This window comes from Polypterus senegalus, chromosome 2 (genome assembly GCF_016835505.1).
Source record: "Polypterus senegalus isolate Bchr_013 chromosome 2, ASM1683550v1, whole genome shotgun sequence".
Lineage (NCBI taxonomy): Eukaryota > Metazoa > Chordata > Cladistia > Polypteriformes > Polypteridae > Polypterus > Polypterus senegalus.
Genome location: NC_053155.1, coordinates 115,537,086 through 115,556,010, shown reverse-complemented (window position 1 = coordinate 115,556,010; position 18,925 = coordinate 115,537,086). Strand labels below are relative to the sequence as shown.

Below are 18,925 nucleotides of genomic sequence, written 5' to 3'. Positions count from 1 at the left end.
GGAGACCCGGGAATGCATGGGTTTCCTCTGGGTGCTCCGGTTTCCTCTCACAGTCCAAAGACATGCAGGTTAGGTGCATTGGCGATTCTAAATTGTCCCTAGTGTATGCTTGGTGTGTGGGTGTGTGTGTGTGTGCGCACCCTGTGGTGGGCTGGTGCCCTGCCCAGGGTTTGTTTCCTGTGTTGGCTGGGATTGGCTCCAGCAGACCCCCGTGACCCTGTAGTTAGGATATAGCGGGTTGGATAATGTATGGATGGATGGATGGGTCCTGTATATACTGCATATAGTCCTTTTGACTTTTTCTTATAATGTGTTTTCTTTACTCAAGACCGACAGTTTGTATCTAATTTTCTAGTTTTTTCTGTTTTGCATAACAACCAAACAGGCAGACAACAATATAGTACACATTAGAATCCTCTCCCAATAGCAAGTGTAATATATTTTTAAAAAGTGAAATGGATTACATCTACAGTTTCGCAGGGCAATGCTAGTGAATGAGTTAAAACGACTTTTTAAGAGAAGATGATCAGTTTTAAATGCTCATTAGAATAACATTTCAGATATGTGGTTTTAAAGTGTACAGTTTCCATCTATATTTGATATACCAAAACAAGTCTAAATAGGCCATTACAGACCACTCTATATACAGTAAAGCAGCATTATAAGTTATACCATCTTTTGTATTCTGTTTGGACCAAGGTGCAGTAGTTAATAATGCCACTATGATTCACCGATCACACATAAAAAAGATTTTATTCATCACCTTATTATGTCTTTGTGATATGCACTGTCTATGAGTCATGGCATAGATAGTATTTTGCACAAAGCTTTAATATGCCAGTTAAAGCTCTTTATTTTTATTTGTGATCAGAACTAAAATACCTTTCCTAACATACTGAATATTAGTAGCACTGATTAACTTAATTGTTAATACAAAACTGGACGTTTTCATGTTAGTATGTATTAAGTTGTGAATCTTGTAGTAGAGTAGTGATATTATTTGTCACATCACCCACCCAAAATGGTATTTATTTCTATGTTAGAATATAGAATGAGTTAGAAATGTAAGGAAGGAGAAGAAAACAGAAAAGTTTTGAAAATTTCAGTGACATGCAACAAATTAGTAAGCAGATTTATTTTCATCATTTAAATTTTTTTTTATTCATACAGTAAATATTGATATTTACCTTTTGTTTGCATCCAGTACACCGAAAGTCAGAATTCCCCAGTGACATCACCAAATTCTTCACCTTTGACACAAAGGCGGAAGCCCCTTCCTGATCCTTTGCAGATACAGCATCTTAATCTTCCCCCTGTCCCTCCTCGGTTGGATTTGATACAGAAAGGAGTGATCCGCTCTCCATGTGGCAGCCCAACGGGGTCACCTAAAGTAAGTGTTTAAATTTATTGGTGTATTTGTTAGGAGTGTGGACAGAATGGTATTTCAAACATTAACAAAAGTCAGTTGTTAATGGAACTGAGAGGTTTCCATATAGGCTGGAATTTTTTAATTGAAATTGTATTGACTCTGTTAAATTGTCTTTCTTGTCTGTCCTTTCATTTACTATGGCAAATTAAGGTAACGCAACTTTATATTGCATTGTGCATTTTAATAAGTACTAGTCCAAAGTGGTTTGTACATTAATTAGAAAACTGCATAAAACAATGAAGTAAATTTAGGTAATAGAGGCTGTTAAAGAAGAAAGTCAATAATTCAGTAAATCAAATACCAAGTTTTCAAAGAATACCCATTCAGTGCTGGCACTGTGACAGAATGCTTCAGGCACTTTATACTGCCTTCTTAGTTTTTGCCTTAGTATTGTGTGTGTTGTTAAAGTGCTCTGGATGGGGACATACTTTATATAGAGTAAAGCCACACTCTCTGGTTTAAGAGATTACTTTATGAAAGTGTCAAAAATTGAAAGAGGCTTAAAAAAAAGTTAAAAGACCAAATGTCTATCTTTTAGTGTATGAGACTGCCAGGCATCAGAGCACAATATCAAATTAAAAATTACAAGCAGTGCAGCATTCTTGTCTGCTACAGAGTAAGCCCCTGTGATCAACAATTTCATGTCACCTCCACTTTCATACATATGACTGAACAAGTACTCAGTGATCAGGTCCCTAAGTACCTCCCAGGCCCAGGTATCTTGGATAGCTGGACATTTGTTAACAATTTAATCCTCCTCTACTCATACAATGAAACAATTTTGCCTTCACGGTTCACAAATTTTCCTCTCACTTTAGAATGCATGTGACTGTGGTACAGTTAATTCAAATCTATTACTAAATGATGAGTAAGTGAAGAAAAAAAGGAGCCCAGGCAGACAGAAGATAGCTAGATATAGGGCTTTGATTTTAAAAGTAATAGCACTCTGTTTTGTAGCTTGAAGATAATGAAGTATTTTCTATATGTGTGAAGAAAAAGAGAAAATATTGTATTACAAAATGAAGAGGTTTATCATGATTATTGGTTACTTTTTAGCATAATCAGATAATTTATCAGAGTAAAAGGAAATTATAGAAAAAAGGAACTAAGGCTTATGCCACCGTCAAAATAACCACCAGCCACAGCTCTAAAGTCACACAATGCACTACCAACAAAATGTTTCTCTAGAGATACATGGAAATTGGCCTGAGTTTCTCTTTTGTTTGCCTTTATCATACCAACAACCAGTTTGGTTCCATACAATACTAATCTACTAAAGGCTGGGTTTAGTACAAAATATGTGCCAAAAAGGCAAGAAGAAGACTAGAGACGATATAACTCAAAAATTTCTTAATGAGAACATGTAGGCCTTTTACCTCTTTCTGGATCTGGGGATGGAAAGCACACCACAAAAGTTATGTTTTATTTATCAATATGTTTTTTATACAAAATTTTATATTCAGAACACTCAAATGATTATTCATATTTTATAGTAATGAATAGAAATAATGGTGTGAAAAAAAAACAGCTTGAAAGGAAGGAATAATTATTAACCCACAGTCAAAAGCTTTGAAAATGAAGACACTTCAAATTCATTGTGTCTCATTTCGGGCTTCTGTACCAAGATTAGCAGGGACGAAGTCCAAAAGTGGATGTGGAAAATGATTCTTTATTAACATGTTACTCTTCTGTGCTGTTGTATACTTGAAGCATATTGTCATCCAGGTGTAGTAGTTTGGTGCCATGTAATTGGGGGAAAAAAATTCTCAACCTTAATAAATATCTTCCTCTGACCTCACTAGCAGACCTTTGAAATGTTTGTCATTGAAGATGTGTCTGATCTGTGGACCAACAAAAATGCTTTCCTTAATCTTGGCAACAGTTATTAGTGGAAATATCAAATATTTCAACTATCTAAGCCATTTACCATCTTTGTTAGTTGTTTTCACAAATATTTTCATCAATCCAAGTTTTGTATGAAGAGGAGGAAAATATATCTTTATTGGGTATGTAAGTTGTTTATATGTCACACTATTCTGCTTATGGAGTGGAAATTGATTACAGTAATGAAGTAAACAACAGAAACATTTAAAGGTGATTTTTGATCAGTAGGCCAAAATCCTTAATTCTAAAGTTATTTGGATTTAAGCCTTTTTTAACTTTAAATTGAACTCTGTGCAAATCATGGCAGCATTTTTCTATAATCTTTTAGTATTTTATAAATAAAAAAAATAGATTTTTTTGAAAAATATATTTAAAAATAATACATTTTTCATGTATTAGTTGCATAAGTTTGCAAATTCTTTATATTCTGGAGTTTTAATGGTAATCATATTAAACCACTCACATTTCAAAACGTATGCAAAGGTTGTCTGTTTAGTTTCCTAATTAAAAGTCTAATTTCAGCTAAAAGAATAAAATATTTTTTTTTTATTTTTTTTTAGTCTTCTCCGTGCATGGTAAGAAAACAAGATAAGCCTCTCCCAGCTCCTCCGCCCCCACAGAGAGACCCACCTCCACCTCCACCCCCAGAGAGACCTCCACCAATTCCGCCAGATTCACGGCCCTTACGTCATCCTCACAGCAATCCAAGTTTGCCCTCGAGAGAACTCCACATGCCCGCTGAGGCCTGGTGCCCACGTGAGAATGTGGGACCTGGCCTTCACACAGACTGTCGGCCTCCTGCAGACCGTTCTCCAAAACTGGGCCTCACTGCACCCACACAACTTAATGGGAGACATACCTGCTTAACAACAGATTCAGGATTTGGGCGGCAGAAGCCTCGAATTGACTTTCCCCCTGATGGTTCAAAGGTAAAATACTAAAGTATGCCACTGGTGTTAGCCATTAAATATTAGAAAGAGTGATATATATTTTATTTAGTTAAATACTGATCAACCTGAGAGAACTGCTCTTACGATCAATATGTATGGAGCAATTAGTAAAAATTGGTTTTGTAGCAGTACATGATATGTACATTGATTGTTTCATTTGTTAATGCTATATATTTCATATTGTTTTTTGTAATTTGCTGACACATGCACAATGTCATTTGCTTTGTTTTTAGGACAGACGTTAAAATTACAGTGTTATTTTTACATTTATCAGTAACTAAAGTTGTTTTTTTTTCTGTTTTCCTAAGAATAGTACTAGAATGATTTACCTCTGCGTAATCCTAGCTTTGAATAATAACTACATATTTATTGTAGTTTACAGAGTTTCATTACTTCTACTGAAAAGTATAATTTTGTTAGGAAAAATAAAATATGGACATTACTTTAGTAGTTTGGTAAGTATCTGTTAGCAAATTTAATATGGATCAGATCAATATGATTTTTTGCCTAAATTAGGAATATAGCTACTTCTAGGATAGCAAGTATAAAGTCTTTAAGTGTCAAGAGGTACTAAAGAAGTCCCATCTTAAATAAATGCTGTATCATGTAAGACAGAGCACCACCCTGTCTTCAACATAGTGAGAGATATATAGCCCCCTTAAACCAAGATACTCTTGAAAGGATGTATTGGAGGCATTTTATTTTCAGAGTTCTTTGTGATAGAATAAACTGTGGAATGTGGTTTAATGAAGTCTTAATTTCCTTGTTACAGTATAATTTAGTCCTTGATTTAGTCTATTATTTGTTATCTGCACATACTGAACAGCACATTGGGGAAGGAGAAGCCCTGGCAAAATAACTGAAGACTAAATGTGGAGGCTGTATGTTTAGCTGCAGGAGGTCTTCTATAGTTTATAATTAAATACAAAATATATTCACTTTCTTGGCTGTTTGGCATTTTATGTTATTTCAGTATGGAATAATAAATGTATTTGATGTGGATTTCTTACTACAACAGAATGTGAAAGCTGAATTATGCACATGAATTTGTCATAAAAAGTTGAACATTGACTGTTCCATGTATAGCAACCAACTTGTTTTAAACAATTGGATGCAAAAAAATTTAGGTCTGCTTGCCTGTCCCATTTACAAAAGAGTCTGATGTTGAAGCAGACCTTTTGATTAGGCCATTTTAACATATGTTCAATATTTGAACTTGTCTTTCCTTTTAAGGCAACTGCTGACAGATTTATTGACAACAGAATGAAGTTGCAGCATGAAATTAGAATCAAAGTTGTCTGTGGTTGGTTTAAACCTGCTAGCTGAGTAGCTGTAGCAAAGCGTCTGTTACAAGAAGTGACGTGTCCTTTATTTTTTGATCAGACTGATTTCAAGCTACATTCAACTCTTACATCACATTCACATATTTTGCCATTAGCTCCCTTGTAACATTGAGATATTTTTAGTGGATCAGAACTTTTTAGATCCATTTATCGAAGTTAAATCAGCTGTATCACTCTTTTGGTCGAAATTGTAACCCTTTTTTCTTACCACAGGACTGTCATGTTTTATGCAAAGGTTACCCTTCAGCTGGTTACAGTTACTCTTTTTCGTTTACTCTGTCATAAATGGGCTTCTAACTACATCCTTCCCCTTACAGTGGAGTTTGGGGTACTTGAATGTTTGTGACCACAATTGTTTTTGCAATCTATATCACTTTCTTGGGCAACGTCACTGGAGCAAAAATTTCTGTAATTGTCAGAATTCAATGCAGGCCCTTCTGCAGCTAATCTTGGATCTTGTACTGTGGCAGAGGAAGCAGTGGCAAGGTTTAAGTTCCAGACTGCACTGTTAGTCAAACACAGGGTACAAAATTCAGCTTTATCCTGACAAATAATTTTCTTGTTTATAGAGATCATTCAGTTAGTTACCATATAGTGATAATTTATGAGTGAGTGAGTTCTTATGTGATATCCTATACTGATACCATAATTCAGTGAAAACTTCAGCAGGTACTGTACATAGTAACCAGGAAACATTGGTAAATGTTTAAAATAATTATTGTATTTCAGGAGCACTGAATTTTGTGATTTTATTGGGCCTGTCAGTTTCCTTTATTTCAAATCAATTAAATTTGCATATTTATGGTTTATGGGGCTGTTTTGGTATGATTATAATTCTTTTGTCAATGTTACCATAGTTTACCGGTTATGCCTATAGATCAAGTATAGATCCAGCATTTCCTGTAGCAGCACATAGAAAGTCCATATTGCATGTCTGTCAGTCTATCTTTAGTTCAACATTTTTCTAGCAAAGCTTTAGATTTACATGTTTACACTTTAGGAGCAAACATTTCTATGTCCCTACATAGACACTGCCTGGGTTGATATGCATGTATTCACCATACTGTATTTAATTATGGTGTGCTGCATGTATTAATTAATCAGTGCACTAACCCCCAAACCTACTGACAGTTAGCTGAGGCCACATTTATGTGATGAATGTGTTTTTTTTTAAACAAGAGTTTGGCATTGAGTCACATTGTAATTTATAACCCTTTAGCACTTCTCACAGGCTGGCTTTCGTGTCTACTACTTACGTCAAGATTAGGTTCGAGTGTATTGCCACATAGATAGAGCATAGTAAAATTCTTACTTGCATGTCATGGCAGCTCAGACAACTAGAAGAGTTCTCATTTTCTTCCTCTGTCTTAAGTTTCAATTTTTAAGATTTGCTGATGTAGCGAAAAATGAGTTCTTGTGTTAAACTAAACAGTTATCTTTGAGTTCCAGTAACACATAAGCAAACCTGGCAAGACTTGTTTGTGTCAAACTTAAACCAGAAGTGGTATGAGATCTGCTGTGCAAACTGTTAGAAGAAGCAGTTGTGTAAATTGATAGTTGCAAGAAAGGGACATACAAAAACACATCACACTTCTGCGGATTCTCACATATACTGCAACTTTGCAGAACAGCAGCTGTAGGTCAACTTGGCAACAAGCAGTGGCAACATGGTTGGCAAATGTTAGTACATTTAAAATTGTATCCTGGGTAAACTTGTGCAGCTGAACTGACCAAAATCAAGGAAGAAAAGGCTACTAATTCTATGCATATTTAAGGAGATTTCTGGGTGGTTAACTATCTTTCACCTGTTCTCGCCTCTCTCACATACTTCCATGTACAGCTGTACCTAGTCCCCCTATTGGCAATAGTATAGAGAGTGCAGCCAGCACCATGTATGGCTGAACTCGATACACATTGCTGTACAAATAGCACGTTTTTCTCCCTCAGAAGTAAGATTATTAGCTTAACGAGGAAATTCACACATTTTGTCAAACAAGCTCATTTTAACACTTAACAGTAAGCCTGTCAATACTCCAGACTGCAATTAAATCTGTTGCTTTAATTTTAGTAATTTGTGTTTCTCTTCCAAAATGATTATTTTTGAAGCAACTTACAGTAAAATGCATTAACAGTGTAATCATTTTACTGTGCTGATAAAAGTGTAGCACCATGACATGATAGTTCAGAAAATCTTTTTAAAATACTATATACATGCAGGTCAGCGTTTCTCTTTTGTATTCAAATTTGAAGGTCGTTTATTACCAGTAAGTTGTCTGCAGTTTTCACCCACACCCAAACCTTCACAATAGTGACTCATGATCATACGTGTTTGGAACATTAGTCATATAAAAGTAAGCGATGCTTACATACAATGTGGCACATTACGTCCTCTATCGGCCAATATCAGGAAAATTGTGTCATACACTCCTAAGTTCAACAGGGCTAGTGGAAGCTCCATTAATGTGTGTCTAAAGTGTGCAAAACAGGTTTTGATGTTAATCAAGTTCCTTTTTGTTTAGTGGAGTAGGGTGTAAAGGAATATTCAACCCATAAATGTTATTTTTTTATATGACACTTACCCCATGTACTTGTTAGAGATGGCTGAGATAATTTCTTAACCTAATGTTTTCATGCAAAATAGAGATAACAAAGTTCCTGATAGAATGAGCTTCTAAATTGACCAGTGCTGAACCACAACAAACAATATAAAAGCATCTCACATTGCTAATGTTGCATAATTCACTTGTGAAGTCATCCTTCCAATCCTATGCTCAGAACAAGCATGTGTATTTGTACTAAAATATTACTGAATAAACCAGTTACTGAAAATGCTGTTATGAATAAAAATACAACACACTCAACCATAAATGATCAATTAATTTGTAGACTCACCTCCTATCATTACATTTATCTTCATAGCGGTGAGCTACAACTGGAGTGCATCAAGATTATTTAGTTGGTGAAACTGCAGGGGTGAAATTTACCTTCTCCTTGATGAAACATCTCTGATACTGTATGTACAAGTATGAAGCAGATTTTCTCAGTGGTCTTTGCACTGTTGATGTCACTTAAAGTGCAGTGTTAGCCAACGAATAAGTGATTACTAGGCCAGACTTGTGACCAATGAATATGGGGAGCTGGGCCTTCAATTCAAAAGCTGATTTGCGTCTGAGCACGTTACATTCATTCATGACAGCATTTTACAGAAGTGAATTGTTTAATAATTATTTAATAAAAATACATTTTTTGAGGAGCTGTGAGCATACAACTGATTACCTGACATGTGGTTTATGCAACATGGGTAACATGAAATTTTTTCATGAATGTTTTGGTATTGTTTATTGTTGTCCAGTGCTGGTCACCAATAATTCTGTCAGAAACCTTGTTATCTCCATTCTCCAAGAAAACATGACATTAAACTTTTTTCCTGCCATCACTACAAACTACACGGGATAAGTAACCTATTTTTAAAAATACTAGGGGGCTTTGCCCTCTGCTCGCTTATATGGCATATCAAGATCTCCTTTGTTGTGTAATGTTATCCGCGGAAGTTGTACTACATTACCTTTCTTGGATGCATCGTTCTTTCTACAGTAATGGAAGACCGGACGGTGTTAACGGTTGTAGATATTCTACAGGATATTGTAAGTTGATGTTTTCATCTTCCGCACCATCACCACCAACTGTTTCAGCATAGTCTTTTGATATGCATTTAACCAATTTGCCGTGCAACCAATTGACATTTTTGGTGTTAATTCGTTTGACTTCATCAATTCTTGCTGCTAGGATTGCCTGGGTACTCATTGTTTCTGTTGATAACCCTTTGTGATGAAATTCTTCAATAGGATTTGGACATAATATGTCATCTTTAATTGGAAACTTAAAGTGAGGAAAACATTAAAATTTATTAAGAGCTGAGAATGCAGATAATGTGTCTGTCAAAAGCATTCACATGAATGAGAGGTGAGATTACCGTGTACCTGGTTGAAAATGATTGAGAGGAGGGTGTGACTTGAAAATATCTCATGGGCAAGGTCTTAACTAGCAGAACTTGAAAAAATCTTCCAAAAAGTCTTGTCTCGTCGCAGGATTATTCTATTACTAGCAGAATACCCGCGCTTCGCAGCGGAGAAGTAGTGTGTTAAAGAAGGTATGAAAAAGAAAAGGAAAAATTTTAAAAATAACGTAACATGATTGTTAATGTAATTGTTTTGTCATTGATATGATCTTCACGAAATTTGGTAGGTGGCTTCCCGGCGCTAGCCAAAACCGATGTACGTACTTATTTCGGTGGTATATTGAATTTTACACACGTCACTAATTCTCCAACTTCCCGTGTAGGTAGAAGGCTGAAATTTGGCAGGCCCATTCCTTACAGCTTACTTACAAAAGTTAAGCAGGTTTCATTTCGAAATTCTACGCGTAACGGTCATAACAGTCGACAACGTCCGCCATATTGAACTTTCTTATTCATGGCCCTATCTTCACGAAATTTGGTAGGCGGCTTCCCTGCGCTAACCGAAACTAATGTACATACTTATTTCGGTGGTATGACGCCACTGTCAGCTGCCATATTGAACTTTCCAACGTCACTAATTCTCCAACTTCCCGTGTAGGTAGAAGGATGAAATTTGGCAGGCTCATTCCTTACGGCTTATTTACAACAATTAAGCAGGTTTCATTTGGAAATTCTATGCATAACGGTCATAACGGTCAACAACGTCCGCCATGTTGAACTTTCTTATTTACGGCCCCATCTTCATGAAATTTGGTAGGTGGCTTCCCTTAGCTAACCGAAACCAATGTACGTACTTATTTCGGTGGTATGGCGCCACTGTCAGCCACCATATTGAATTTTCCAACATCACTAATTCTCCAACTTCCCGTATAGGTAGAAGGCTGAAATTTGCAAGGCTCATTCCTTACAGCTTACTTACAAAAGTTAAGCAGGTTTCATTTCGAAATTCTACGCATAATGGTCATAACGGTCAACAACGTCCGCTATGTTGAACTTTCTTATTTATGGCCCCATCTTCTCGAAATTTGGTAGGCGGCTTCCCTGCACTAACTCAAACCAATGTACGTACTTATTTCGGTGGTATGATGCCACTGTCGGCCGCCATATTAAACTTTTCAACAGTCTTTGTTACTTATGGGCCCATCTATCGATCAAAGAACTGTCACTTACCGAGTGGTTTCCATGCCCGGAGATACCATCTACCTTTTCCATTCTCTTTGTTACATATTGCACGGCCATATCAGGCTCACTCTTGATATCCGGAGGAATATTGTGTCTTATGTATTGAATGACTGGGACAGGTTCAAGGTGTGGACTGATGACGGTACAGGAGGTAATTATACTACACAGGAGCACTAGAAGAGTGAAATGCTTAAGCCCTTCACCTATGGTTCTGCATGTGAGTTGATGGCTGCCGCTGAATTGTTCGGTTGTCGCTTTCAAGTGTACTGAAATGGCCAAATATTTTACACCTTTCGACAACCGCCAATGCCTCTTAAACATCTTAGATTCACAGGTGACGATTTCAGTAGTGGACACTTTGATGTTTATTAATGTTTAAACTCTCAAAAGCTGGATGTGATTTTATCGATGAAACTGGTTGTGTGCTTACAACGCTTGACAGATGCCGAATGTCACTTCAACACAACAAATCCTGCAAATACTGTTGTAATTGAAACAAACCATGAAACTCAAACCGATTATGACAGCAGCAATCCAAGCTATGAGATTTGAGACAGATTACTGTTCACATGGCCAACTGTAAGTTGCATGCTCAAGAGTAAGCTCAGCGCACAGCTTGGTCATGTTACAACCGGAGGGCCGAACTGACAACGTGGCACACAAAGAGATCCTTAACAAATAATTTTGGCATATTTTCCTTCAGTTTAAAAAGGTTTAATTTTCTTCTTAATAAAAATTTTAATGCAGTACTTCGCCGCTGCGAAGCGCGGGTATTTTGCTAGTATATATAAATACACGCACTTGGCAGCGGAGAAGTAGTGTTTTAAAGAAGGAAAGAGAAACAAAAGGAAACATTTTGAAAATAACATAACATGATTGTCAATGTAATTGTTTCGTCACTGTTATGAGTGTCGCTGTGATATATATATATATAGCAAAATACCCGCGCTTCGCAGCAATGTCGTGTGTTAAAGAAGTTATGAAAAAGAAAAGGAAACATTTTAAAAATAATGTAACATGATTGTGAAAGTAATTGTTTTATGTATTTGGCTGCAGCGTCACGAAGTTGTTTTCGTCTAGCTGCATCAGAAAATGTACCACGACGTCTGACACGCCTCCTTTTTAGTGTTTTCTCACAGCTTGGATTGCTGCTGTCATAATGGGTTTGAGTCTATATATATATATATATATATATATATATATATATATATATATATATATATATATATATATATATATATATATATACACATACATATCTTCATATATACATATATATACATACTTATCTACATCATATATACACATACATACATACACACACACCAATTATATATGTGTGTGTGTATGTGTGTGTGTGTGTGTGTATGTGTATATATACAGGTATATATATATATATATATATATATATATATGTAGATATATATATATATATATATATATATATATATATATATATATATATATATATATATATATATATATATATATATATATATATATATATATATATATATATATATATATATATATATATATAGAAACAAACATACACACAGGTATATATATATGTGTATATGTATGTATGTGTCTCTATGTGTGTGTATAGCTTTGGTCACTGAGTGCAAGGGAAAAATAATAAAATATAGTCTATAAGTTATTAAACAGTAAAACATTAACGTTTTAAGAAGTACAGGTACATTGAGCACTACTGGAGTGGTTGCGGGTAAACTACATTTTAAAGACTGTGTAACACAACAGGTAAGTAGTACTAACAGCAGCTATAATGTATATGGATCATCTCTCGGTAGTAGATCCCTTTTGAAAGGCGCTACATGACGGCTGTGGTATAGAAATGACATTTTCTATGTAAACGTTCAAATTTCTGCCTCTGGTAATGTGCCTTACCAGCATTACCAGCAATTAAAGAAAATTAGTTTTGTGTCCTCTGCAGTGTTAAGAGAGAAAGGCTTTGGTTTGGGATAAAAGGAAAAAAGGTGTAGAGAAAGGAAAGTTGCCTTTTTCTTTTATATAGTATAGCAAAATACCCGCGCTTCGCAGCGGTGAAGTACTGCATTCAAATTTTTATTAAGAAGAAAATTAAACCTTTTTAAACTGAAGGAAAATATGCCAAAAATTATTTGTTAAGGATCTTTTTGTGTGCCACGTTGTCAGTTCGGCCCTCCGGTTGTAATATGACCAAGCTGTGTGCGGAGCTTACTCTTGAGCATGCAACATACAGTTGGCCATGTGAACAGTAATGCTGTCGTAATCGGTTTGAGTTTCATGGTTTGTTTCAATTACGACAGTATTTGCAGGATTTGTTGTGTTGAAGTGACATTTGGCATCTGTTAAGCGTTGTAATCACACAACCGGTTTCATCGATAAAATCACATCCAGCTTTTGAGAGTTTAAACATTCATAAACATCAAAGTGTCCACTACTGAAATCGTCACCTGTGAATCTAAGATGTTTAAGAGGCATTGGCTGTTTTCGAAAGGTGTAAAATATTTGGCCATTTCGATACACTTGAAAGCGACAACCGAACAATTCAGCGGCAGCCATCAACTCACATGCAGAATCATAGGTGAAGGGCTTAAGCATTTCACTCTTCTAGTGCTCCTGTGTAGTATAATTATCTCCTGTACCGTCATCAGTCCACACCTTGAACCTGTCCCAGTCATTCAATACATAAGACACAATGTTCCTCCGGATATCAAGAGTGAGCCTGATATGGCCGTGCAATATGTAACAAAGAGAATGGAAAAGGTAGGTGGTATCTCCGGGCATGGAAACCACTCGGTAAGTGACAGTTCTTTGATCGATAGAATTTCTTGAAGATGGGCCCATAAGTAACAAAGACTGTTGAAAAGTTCAATATGGCGCCGCCAGTGGCATCATACTACCGAAATAAGGACGTGCATTGGTTTCAGTTAGTGGAGGGAAGCCGCTTACCAAATTTCGAGAAGATGGGGCCATAAATAAGAAAGTTCAACATGGCGGACGTTGTTGACCGTTATGACCATTACACGTAGAATTTTGAAATGAAACCTGCTTAACTTTTGTAAGTAAGCTGTAAGGAATGAGCCTTGCAAATTTCAGCCTATACGGGAAGTTGGAGAATTAGTGATGTTGGAAAATTCAATATGGCGGCTGACAGTGGCGTCATACCACCGAAATAAGCACGTACATTGGTTTCGGTTAGCTAAGGGAAGCCACCTACCAATGGCGTCTTACCACCGAAATAAGTACGTACATCGGTTTTGGTTAGCGCAGGGAAGCCACCTACCAAATTTCGTGAAGATGGGGCCATAAATAAGAAAGTTCAACATGGCGGACGTTGTTGACTGTTATCGACCGTTATGACCATTACGTGTAGAATTTAGAAATGAAACCTGCTTAACTTTTGTAAGTAAGCTGTAAGGAATGAGCCTGCCAAATTTCAGCCTTCTACCTACACGGGAAGTTGGAGAATTAGTGATAAGTGAGTCAGTGAGTGAGTGAGTCAGTCAGTGAGTCAGTGAGGGCTTTGCCTTTTATTAGTATAGATAATGGAGAGATATATTTTTGGATGGAATATTATTTTTAAGCGTTTTAATTATACCTTTTTATACCAACAGCCAATAGGAAAATGGCAAGGGATATTAACCCAGACCAAGTAAATGTTCAGGTAAATGTCACCTTATACCACTTGAAATTTATTCCCATTCAATTTTCAGCCTCAGATTTCTCACCTGTCTCACAGATTATATTTAGCGATTTGCCAAATCATGGCAGCAACACCAGTGTGCTTAACTTCGCAAAAAATCCAAAACTATTGAAGAAGGACTGTAACTTAGACTATAACTGTGAGTAGGTTGTAAAGCATGGAAATGGAGCATGTGATTTCTGAAAAGAAAGCTTTTGAGGAGAAGGTAGGCATGAGTTGATTGTTTGTGTGACATGTCAGGTTGACATTTAAGATTATGGATATGTGAAAGGTACCATGTATGTAACCTCACCTCTATACATAAGTGCTGTTTTGACTGTTTTCAGACTTCAGTTAACCTATCAGTCTTATAAAGTCTAGGCTATATTGCAGTTGTTTTCATGCATATATGAGTGCGGGCACTCCAATTGTAAACAGTGTAAGGATCATACGGTGGCTTAGAGGCAAAGAATGAACTGGCAGTGCAATTGTTTAATTTTTGAGTGCTGTTTCCTTACTGGTGTGGATTCCAGGATTTGAACCCTGGTGTTGATTACTTCTTGTGCCTTCATGGGTTTTTCTCATTTACCCCCAGTTCTCCTACATTCTGAATGCTTAGGTTTTAGATTAATTAACAGCACTTAATTGTCCCCTTTGAGTGAACTAAGTTCCACGGGAACTTGGAGAATCAGGTCCTGCCTTAGACCCCCATAATAATAAACTGAATCAGGCAGGTTAGACAATCCATGGATGATTTATTAAGATCAGTAGTTTGTACTTGGACTGCAATAATGCAAAAAAATTAGAAAATTCTGTTTGGATCAACAAAATATTTAAGTGCATTCTATGCATCTCTGTGTCTGCATTTAATCATACCACAGCAAAAGTTAACAGATTGACATTTATGCTAATTACCAGCTTGAAAGAACCTCACATCAAAGGCGTATTGTTTGATTCTTAGCTCCCAGAAGATTCTCTTCAGTATATTCATCAATCTGTTTGTGGTCATGGGAACTGGGTGCTTATTCTGCCAACAATCGGGAAGAAACCAGTTGTAGATAGGGTCAGTTCAGCATATCTCTGCTTATTTGTATTATAATATATTATTCTTATCAGCGTTGAGGAAATTGATATTCCTGACACCCAAGACTGCCAGTTTTTAGTTTCAGACAACCAAACTCTGAAATCCCAGCAGACCAACCAGATGTTTTGGGTCTTTGGTCCATGCAATATTTTCCTAATCAAACCTAATTGGATAAAAACAAAAGACTCGATTCTTCATGTATGATATTAACTTTAGTGTTGATTTTAAAGACAGCTGTTTGTTACTCCCTTCATCATAACTGCTGTGTAAAGCCAGGTTTATACTTGAGTTGTCTGCACAGGTTGCAAGGGCAGCACAGCAAAAATTATACAGATGATGGTGCACACAGAATTTTGCCTAACTAAGATATGATGCGGGCACAGCACCATGTACCCTAAATGACGACATTCGAAGACAGGATAGTTACTAGAGTGGCAATATGATGAACGGAGGGTTGAATATAGCATATATATCATTACAGTGCAAGGAAGACATACAGTACAAAAATATTTGAAGTGCTTCTCTTCATGTGTATCACCTATTCATGCAAATATTATAATATATTATACCCTGACTGAGTAATGTGTAAAATGATTCTTTTCCCTTTTACCACTTGTTACTGAGCATCACCTTGCTTGCATTGCTAGATATAAAGCATTGAATGAACAGTGAAGTGAACGTAGCTATATTGTGCATGTATATGAACTCTATAATGCACATGTATGCGGCTTGTACCCAGCACTGGTGTGTTTAAATTCAGGGCACCATGTAATACACAGCAAGATGCCTCACTGAAATAGAAGGGTTGTTGGATCATTAAACGATTGACTGCCACCTACTGTACATGTGAGAATAGATGAAATTTGCAAATGCTATATATTTTTATGTACAATGTTTAATTAGACATGACTTTTTTACTTGTTTCTGTAATCTTTTAGTTATTTGTTTCTTATACTTTCATCCTGTTGTAATCTGCTGTGTTTTGTGGATATCCATGTCATGTGTTTGAAGAAGTGACTTCCCATTTTTCTTATTATACTCTGTGCTTATTAACTGTAAGTACATCAGCACTCTAGTGTCAATGGTTTCATTTCTTCAGTGGTGTCGCAGCAAGGCAAGAGCAACTGGCATTTTTATCCTGAGACACCACAGCCCGCTTTGTGCCTACTGTTCGTGTTCATACTGCATATCCATTTGTTCTTTTAATTTTCTGTGCTCCATTCATTATTGAGACTGATAACTTTCAGCTACAGTATACTAATGTTCTTGCAGATATTATTGTTAAACAGTATGTCAACAGGCGCATTTTGAATGAAAGCCAAGTGCTTGAAGATAATGGCCCTTTGCCCGGTCTCAGTCTGTATGCTGCTCTTCTCTATTGATATTAAAGGTATTCCTTTGCTGTTTTGAAATGAAACAATGGTTGTGCTTTAACTTTATGATTTTACCTCACCTGCATACTCCTTTTTCTGCATACTGTTGATATTTTATTATACACTTAACATAAACATTTTATGTTGTGCAGCTATTTTAACTTTTGATGTCAAATTCAATTCTAAGCCAGTTTTAAAAGTTGTGTATTGTTAACCTCTTTAAATAAGCAATAACAATCTATTCCCTCTAAATCCTAAATTTTACTTCATATGTAGAGGCAGTCAGAATTGATTGAGGGTGTTTTAAGTACACAGAACAGGGGTCAGGTGCCAAGCTCTCATGGGGTACATTACTTAATTCAGGGGACAATTATCACATATAACATGAAAAGATTATATTTTGATCAAGTCGGTTCAATTTTCTGCTTGTTATTATCAGGATGAGAAATTTTGGCATTATTCCTATATTCGTTTAAATCAATTGCTGAATTAAATTATTTGCAGCGTATATTGAAAGGAGGATGCTAAGGATAGAGCTGCCAGGCAAGAGGAAAAAAGGAAAGCCTCAGAGAAGGTTTTTGGATATGGTTAGAAAGGACATGAAGGTGATGGGTGTAACAGACAGAGCATGATGCAGAGGACAGGAAGATATGGAAAAAGATGATCCGCTCTTGTAACCCCTAATGAGAGCAGCCGAAAGAAGAAGAAGAAGATGTATTATCAGTCGCTTAAACTTACTTATGCTTGTTAGGCACCCTGAAGGAGCCTTGACTTTTGAGAGATAATAGAAATTTTAAAAACAAGACTAGCAGTCCAAAAAGGACAGTTAACAGTTTTTCTTGTAATTTGCTTGTAACAAGAGGGAGTCCATTTAAAGGTACATACAGTAATAGGCATGTGCCATGCGGCTATACCAAGAAATTGTAATGCATCTGGGTGAACACAGAGATAAGTATTGGGCTGCATATTTGACTCTCTTACTCAGTTCATATAACCCTCAGTTTATCACTTAATGGCTCTTATATTCTATTCAGATTTAATTCAGTAGCTGCTAGACAAGCCATCTGAGCAGCTATAGTGTGCAGCATGATTTACATGCGTGAAAAGACTGCAATCTGCATTATGTCCACCTTCGATGTTGTTGATAATTTGTTAAGAGAGTTTAAGTATCTAGTTTCATTCAAGTACGCCTCACTGGTCTTTGAATTTAAAAAATATTTGCCTCTTAAGAAGAAAAAAAATCAAAAGCCACATAGCCCATTGTTGTCCACATAGGCATGTGTTTTTTATTAACCATTTTTCTTATCTGCTTATCCGGATGCTTGCATCTCAGTACACTTCCTGGCTGTCAGTAGGGAGGATGTGAGCCAGTGTTCTTAGGTCAGTTTCCTGTCCACTTTTGTGCTCTAAGATGCTGTTGCACCCATCCTCTGGGTTTCACACTGCTTCTATCAAAATAAATTGACATTATTTGACTGTGGAATGATCCCCTTCAGAATGAGGCTAAGTCTAAAATGGTTGGAATCCATATTTAAAGCATTCCTTTTATATAGGCATACGTCTGGATTTAAAAAGCTGCATATCCCCAAATTAACTGAAAGTTCTTTGCCATTTGCAGACAACTTAAGGAAAAATGTTTTCAGTGATAGATTGATCTAATCTCCCTGAAAACTTAAACTTCACCGAAATAGTTTTTTTAGATTGGATTTTAATGTGAGAAAATTGTGGAAAGCCACAATGATGTTTCGCATTTAGTCATCAGAATGGGTGATCTTCATACCAGTCTGCACCAGATGTCAAATAGTACAGGTAGCATGCCCGACAAAACGTCTTTTTGAGCACATCTTTATTTGTCTTGATGTTATTTATATTTTGTAAATAAAAATAAATGGAGAGGAATAATTATCAGCACTGCTTAAGTTGTATCAAAGAATGCTTATTGCTATGAAATTCTTCTCCAAAAAAATTCACACC

At 36.3% G+C, this 18,925-nt stretch overlaps 1 protein-coding gene across 1 annotated transcript in view; it reads left to right on the top strand.

Moving 5' to 3' along the window:
- Nucleotides 1–18,925, top strand: part of cblb (Cbl proto-oncogene B, E3 ubiquitin protein ligase) — a 234,183-nt gene that overhangs the window by 186,606 nt on the left and 28,652 nt on the right. Inside the window, exons 10-11 of the mRNA XM_039744429.1 lie at nucleotides 1,205–1,390; nucleotides 3,874–4,242. Coding sequence (XP_039600363.1) covers nucleotides 1,205–1,390; nucleotides 3,874–4,242 — 555 coding nt within the window. The remainder of the gene's footprint in view (nucleotides 1–1,204; nucleotides 1,391–3,873; nucleotides 4,243–18,925) is intronic.